The 7,576-nt window shown below is 42.7% G+C and overlaps 1 protein-coding gene across 1 annotated transcript; it reads left to right on the top strand.

Moving 5' to 3' along the window:
• Nucleotides 1–818: 818 nt before the first annotated feature.
• LOC136126950 (olfactory receptor 56A1-like) lies at nt 819–1,758 on the top strand. The gene is given in 2 exon segments (XM_065882394.1): nt 819–1,375; nt 1,377–1,758. Coding segments are annotated over 2 exon segments (939 nt in total).
• The last annotated feature ends 5,818 nt before the right edge of the window (nt 1,759–7,576 follow it).

Below are 7,576 nucleotides of genomic sequence, written 5' to 3'. Positions count from 1 at the left end.
ATGTGTAAAGGGCTACAAAGAAACTATAATGATAGTAGAAGTTGCATTCTCAATGAACTAACTACTTCATTTATCTTACTTTCCTCCTGAATTCATAATCTTTCCCCAGACAAATAGGTATGTTACAGTATGTTTCATTTCTGTCTTGCTCTTTTCTTTAATGACAAGCTTGAAACGAACCTTTTAGCTACATAGTCAGCCCTCCCTATTTACACTTCCTCACTTAAGAAATCTTCAACTCCTTTCATTCTGGTTTCTATTGCCACCAGTCCAATGAATTAGTCATGGTCAGATCACTAATGATACCCTTTTAAAAAAGCTTAATGGTGGGGCTTCCTGGGGCTTCCCTGGTGGCGCAGTGGTTGAGAGTCCGCTTGCCGATTCAGGGGACACAGGTTCGTGCCCCGGTCCGGGAAGATCCTACATGCCGTGGAGCGGCTGGGCCCGTAAGCCATGGCCGCTGAGCCTGCGCGTCCAGAGTCTGTGCTCCGCAACGGGAGAGGCCACAGCAGTGAGAGGCCCACGTACTGCAAAAAAAAAAAAAAGTTTAATGGCCATTCATATTCTCATGTTATTAAACTTCTGCTTAGCTGACAAGTTGGTCCCGTGCTTGTTAAAATTTTCATTGAGAAAGCAACTTCTACATTATGCTATTGTTTTGCTTTTCTTACACTGGTACCATACTGAATTAATTTGTTGAACATTTTTAATATTGTAAGGTATCTATTGTTATTCTTGAAGTCAATTAGATAAAATTACCTCTTGTATCTGCCCAAGAAAATAGTCAAGAAAAGACTTCTCAGCTCAAGATTCATTGGATGGCATCACCCAGCAACGACTCCACAGCTCCAGTCTCTGAATTCCTCCTCATCTGCTTCCCCAGCTACCAGAGTTGGCAGCACTGGCTGTCCCTGTCCCTCAGCCTCCTCTTCATTCTAACCATGGGGGCCAGCGCCACCCTCCTGATCACCATCCAGCTGGAGGCCTCTCTGCACGAGCCCATGTACTACCTGCTCAGCCTGCCCTCCCTCCTGGGCATGGTGCTCTGCCTCACTGCCATCCCCAAGGTCCTGGCCATCTTCTGGTTTGACCTCAGGTCCATCAGCTTCTCTGCCTCTTTCCTCCAGATGTTCATCATGAATAATTTCCTCGCCATGGAGTCCTGCACACTCATGGTTATGGCCTATGATCACTATGTGGCCATCTGCCATCCACTGAGATACCCATCCATCATCACTAACCACTTTGTGGCCAAGGCTAGTGTCTTCGTTGTCATACGAAATGCCCTTCTCACTGTACCCATTCCCATTCTCTCTGCCTAGCTCCTCTACTGTGGGAAAAATGTCATTGCGAACTGCATCTGTGCCAACCTGTGTCCAGCTCTCCTGTGACAATTTCACCCTGAACAGAATCTACCAATCTGTAGCTGGTTGGACCTTACTAGGCTCAGATTTCATCCTCATCTTCATCTCCTACATCTTCATCCTAAGAGCTGTGCTCAAGTTCAAGGCTGAGGGGGCTGCAGTCAAGGCTCTGAGCATGTGTGGCTCCCACTCCATCCTCATCCTCTTCTTCAGCACCGTCCTGCTAGTTGTGATGTTGACAGATGTGGCCAGAAAGAGCATCCCCGTGGACACCCTGATTCTGCTCAATGTTCTTCACCACTTCATATCCCTTGCCTTGAACCCTATTGTATATGGGGTTCAAACCAAAGAGATAAAACAAGGAATTCAGAAATTGCTGCAGAGAGGGATGTGAATATGTAAAATAGATTTCTAATTCTCTCTCCCCTTCCTTCTCAGTGATTTTGCCCAGACGTGAGCTAGAGAAAAGCCTGACCCAGGTTTCTTCCTTTATTCTTACCTATTTCAGGATGGGGTAGGCAAGAGGAAGAAACTCATTTTTCTTGGGTAATTGCTTTGAGCCTGGGCAATTATAGTGAAGTAAATTAATCTTCACAACATTCTTGTAGGTACTATTACTTCTATTTTACATAGCAGAAAAAATATAATTTTAAGAGCACAAACTGCTGGAGATCATATATCTGGGAAGTGATAGAGCAGAGATTAAAATCTAGGCTCTACAGCCTGGTGTCTTTCTAGAGAAATGCCCCTTCTTGTGCAATTGAAGCTGGAGACCAGGCCTCTACCCTACTCTCCTTTGCCTGTGTTTTGTCCTTCTGGATGTCCATAGGTGTTTCCTGCTTGTACCTCCTATTTTGAGAGCCGGGGGGTTCTCAGAGAAGGCAGAGTCCTATCTGACAAAGGATCTGCAGGACCAAAGGGAAAGAGCACTCATAATAATATAAAGCAATGCCAGCCTCCTACTATGTCCTACGCGGCCTCACAACCTTCAGGGAGTCTAGAGGATGAGGATACAGGTTGAGACGGGTATGGAGGGGGGATACCAATGGGGTAAAAATTGGGAAGTCAGGTCAGTGTGTTGACCACTTCTCCACGTGTTTAAGCTGTACATGCAGTGAACTGAAAGTCAAGTCTTACTTGTTGACTCTTCCCAAGAGCTCTAGTTGAAGGTGGGAAGACATAGCACAGTGTCAGGTTTCTGGGTAACAGTGGGTCCAGTCAGGAGAAAATAAATCCCACTGGCTATTTTAATTTTTTAAAATTTATTTAGTTTTTATTTATTTATTTTTTTTGTGGTACACAGGCCTCTCACTGTTGTGGCCTCTCCCTTTTGCAGAGCACAGGCTCCGGACGCGCAGGCTCAGCGGCCATGGCTGACGGGCCTAGCCACTCCGCGGCATGTGGGATCTTCCCAGACCGGGGGACGAACCCGTGTCCTCTGCATCGGCAGGCGGACTCTCAACCACTGTGCCACCAGGGAAGCCCCACCACTGGCTATTTTTAGAGAATTTAAGGTAAGCACTTGATTAAATAAGTATTGCAGACCTGAAAGCCAAAAAAAAAAAAAAAAAAATGGAGGGGGATGCTGAGGTAACACAGAGATAGTACCTGCAGGAAGAACCTTACACTTGGAATTCCTTGGTGGTCCAGTGGTTAGGACTCCACACTTCCACTGCAGGGGTCACAGGTTTGATCCCTGGTCGGGGAACTAAGATCCCATATGCTGCATGGTGTGGCCAAAAACAGAAAACAAAAAACACTGGTCATTAAAAAAAGAAAAGAACCTTATACTTGGGAAGCATTGGGTCATTAGGAGACAACAGGTTGGTGGTAGGCTCGTTGAACTACTCTCACAACCCTGAGGACGGGTGCTGCCTCTGAATGCTACTAGTGTCACAGGACCTCCAAGGATGTGCCCTTAAAGCCTGGACTGAGACCTCTGAGGTAGGACTCTATCCTGCTGGTGAGGCTGATTTGATCCTGGAAGTTCTAAAGCCCAAGCAAAACCCAAACCCAAACCCAAACAAAATCCAAAACCCAACCAACCAACCAACCAACCAATCCTGGAGGCTAAAACCAATTCCACTGCCAGGAGGAAGAGTCATTGCTGAGGGAAACCGATGAGAGGAAGAGACAGGAGGGACAAAATATCCCCTCCTCTGCTTCAACCTTTCAGTCTTTCTCTGTTGCTCTCTGTAGGTGGAAACTAAGAGGGAGCCGGCTGACCAAGGGTCCTATAGTCTTAAGTCCCAGCATCACAAGATGTTTGGATGGGAGGGTCTAGGGCTGAGAGACAAGAGTTAATTATTGGCACAGCTCCAATTGCTTGAGTCTGAAAACTTAGTACCACATGAAGGACAGCTATAGCAGAACTCTGCAGTACAGCATGCCTCCCAGTGAGACAGAGACAGAGTCAAGTCCTCTGGTGCAGACAAAAAAAGAGATGTGACATAATGCTATAGGGGCAGCTTTCACAGTTAGGAAAGAATTTGGCATTAAGCCGGCAACAGGAATGGAGATCAACTGCCCCACCCTGTGGGGATTAAAGTAACTGCAACTCAAGGCTGATGTGGGTTCCAGGGGCAGATTCTTCTAAAGCCACACTCAATAACACTGGGAAAGAAAAATGACATCCATTTCCCTACAAGAAGGGGCTCTTACTGCCCTCAGACATGCTTCTTATTTACTCAAGGCAGAGCCACAGGTATGATTCAGTATTTATCATTTTTTTAAAAAGAAATTCTTTAATAGGAATTCTCTCCATCTCATGGTTGCCGGAAGAATTTTATGCACCACCATCTCCTACTGTCCCTCAGAGGACAGAAGGGCCAACTTCAATACCACTTGCCCAATGATACTAATAGCCTCAATGTCCTTATATATTGATAATAATTATAGTAATAATCATGAAATTAAAAGCTCAAATATTTTGAACACTTGCAATATACCAGTGTTTGTGCATGATAACATTTAATTTTCATAAGAGCCTTCTGTGGATGATTATAAAAATGAGTTTTAAAAAAAGATCTAACAGAAAGAATATAATTCATAGGAATATGGTACATATTGTCAAGGAATATTTTCAAACATCTGGTCTACTCTGTTGGTCTGTAGGAGTGCTTTCTCTACCTTTGTTATGCTTTCCCAGCTGCAAACCCAGAAAGAACTCAAATAAGAGTCTGTTAGTTGGACAAAATTCAGGTCTTAATTCCTCAGCTAGGCTTCTCTAGATCAATGCAAACAGCTGACATAATTATGAGAAGCTTGACTCAAACTGGGAGCACACGGGAATAGATACTACCAACTTGTAGGGATTTGTAAGGATGTAGGGACCAACACACCAGTTGTCATTCCTCACAGTAACTAGCACAATTTTTGCACATCCAGGGGCTCAGTGAACATCCCCTTATTTACGAGACTGAAGTGGTAAGTCAAGAGTTGACAGTGTCTACAGTGCATCTCTAGTTTCATAGAAGCAGGGCACAAACAGATATGCCATGTACATAAGGGTCGCTCTCTGCTCTGGTTCTAAGGAGAGAAGTTAAGAGGACCACAGGTTCTCACAGAATTGTCAAGCCCAGTGCAGGTGGTTCAAGGAATGGGACACAGTGGTCCTAAGGTAGGCTTTGGGGTGAATCTACATGTAGAAAAAGGGGATGGAGGAACAGGATAGTCAAACAGCCCAGTCTTGAATGGCAGACACAACTCTGCTGTGAAGTTCCATAGCATTAAAAAACATGCTTAGTAGAGATCTCTGAACACTGTCTTGAGTGGATAGAATGAATTAGCATAAACTGAAGGCATTTTAAGTTGGTGGGGTATAAATGTACAAACTTCCAGTTATAAATAAGTATCAAAGATGCAATGTCCAGCACGATGACTCTAGTTAAGGTATATTTGAAAGTTGCTAAGAGAGTAGATCCTAAAAGTTCTCATCACAGGAAAAAAGCATTTTTCTTTTTCTTCTTTTTGGTACCTATATGAGATGTTGGATATTAACGAAACTCTTGTGGTAGTCATTTCACAACATATGTATAACTTAAACTTATAAGTGCTGTAGGTCAATTATATCTCAATAAAACTGAAAGAAAAAATAAAATAAATAAAATGGTGGGATACAGATATTTTCTCAGTTTAACTGAGATCTGTGAAGAATCACGGTGCTATAATAGGCTGACTATGATCCAACTGTCCTGGAAGGGGTGCACTAAGAACACGAGAAGGGGGGAGAAGTGACCTACTAAGGCCACTTACTTTACTCCCCGGGTTTGCAGGTTAGTCACATTTGCCTGAGGAACACAGAGCCTTTTGAGAAAGAATCTGAAACCACTGAACACTGCTATTCAGGATCAGAGCAGATTTAAATCAAGATGCAGTGGCAAGAGAGAGCAACAAGTTCCCTGGAATTAAATTATCTGGAGGAAAAAGGGAGTCTATGCTGGTGACCAATGCCCATAACAAAGACTGAAGTATTGCTGAGGGAACAAAACTACGTTTTCCACAGTGGAGTTTGGGGACCTCTTAGTACATAGTCATCTGATACTCTACTGTGCTTTGGGATATATTCTAAGCATACGGGTGTGAAGGATGAGAGCTGTGACCTCAGATGCAGACTGTGGAACCTCAAGGCCGTGCAGCCAGGGAGTCTAAACAGGATGGCGTTACTGCAAGGCGTAGAGAAACGCTTTGTTGCTGACATGTCAGTATTGCTGCCCTGTGGCTATAAGTAGGAATAGCAATACTTTAGTTCTCAACCTCTGCTTGTTTCTGAAAGGGGACTGACGACTCTGAAAAACTGGCGATCCAACACTCAGGGGGAGTGGTAGTGAGTAGCTTCAAGAAGGAAGTACTGTACTTCCTGCTCATAAGCACGTGGAGAGCTGAATGATTAATTTAAAAAATAAAAGGGATATAATTTATTCTCTGGTTTCCTTTTTTTCAGTGACATTTAAAAACAATGTCAAATCAATAGCATGAATCAGGTATTCACAAGGGTATATTGTATTATTATATTTAATAAGATGTTATATTAGCAGTATTTTGCTAAGGACTGTATGTAATAACAACACTTATTTATTTCTTCATCTGCACATCCAAAATTTAGTTATTGAGTGCTTTATGTGTGATGTGTGATGAAAGAGGTAAACTACTTTCAGGGAGATTATGGTCAAAATAGCCCATGAATTATCATTATTCCCAATTTTACAGGCTAGGCAACTGAGTAAAAAGATAAAATTCTAATGGTCATTCAACTAACAGGGACAAGGATGAAGAGAGATAAATTAGACATATTTGCTACTAAATCTACTTTTCCTATTGTATTGTCTAGGGATTGAGCTACACTTTTTGACTTCAATTAGATAGATTTGTAGTTTTCTGAAGTTTTTCATGTTCCAGATTATAGATATAGATAGTGCACATCAAAACCCGTCATGTATCGAATTAGTAAATACACGTAAAGTTAGTTACTACAATAAAGGTATCACAGGAACTTAGCACAGTACAAGTTTACTTCTCATCCACATCCTGATTTCAGTGCATGCGGGCTTTGCTTCATGTCAACATTTAGGGACCCATGCTTCTATCATATGTGGGTATTCCACATTACCCTTTGAGACCTCCACAGGTCCTTTTGAATCTGGCTGTCACACAGCGAAGGGAGAGAAAGTGCAGGATCTTGTGGGATGTTTGTTTCAGGGGCCAATCTGGGAGAGATTTACATCATTTTCTCTATCATTCCATTGACCAGAATCCTCACATAAATCTAGCTGCCTAGAGGAGAGGCCAGGTGACTAAATATTTATTTCTTAAGAGAAATGACAAAAGAGAGACTCTCACATGTAAAACGTTCATAACCTCTTCCCAAGTGAGACTACCCAAACTCTCATCTAGTCGCTGTATGCAGCACAGAGTCCAAGATCTACAGGAGTGTGTGGTCATCTCCATCCTGATGTGGTTCCTCTTGGACCAATCATCCTCTTTCTCCCATTACATATTTCGCGTACCGCAAAATATTTTCTCCCATTACGTATTTTGCGTACCGCAAAAGAAAAAAAATTAATGTTTTTAATTAATTAATTAATTAAATTAAAAAGTCAGTGAAATAATTACTTTTATCAGTGTTTTAGACAATGAAACTGAAATATGGGGAGTTTAACTGCTCAATTCATACAGCTGGCAATAGCCCAGCCAGGATACTAAACCTGGCTTCC

The sequence above is a fragment of the Phocoena phocoena genome, chromosome 8, assembly GCF_963924675.1.
Source record: "Phocoena phocoena chromosome 8, mPhoPho1.1, whole genome shotgun sequence".
NCBI classification, from domain to species: domain Eukaryota; kingdom Metazoa; phylum Chordata; class Mammalia; order Artiodactyla; family Phocoenidae; genus Phocoena; species Phocoena phocoena.
The sequence above is the reverse complement of the archived record's forward strand: the minus strand, read 5'-3'. Positions and strand labels throughout refer to the sequence as shown.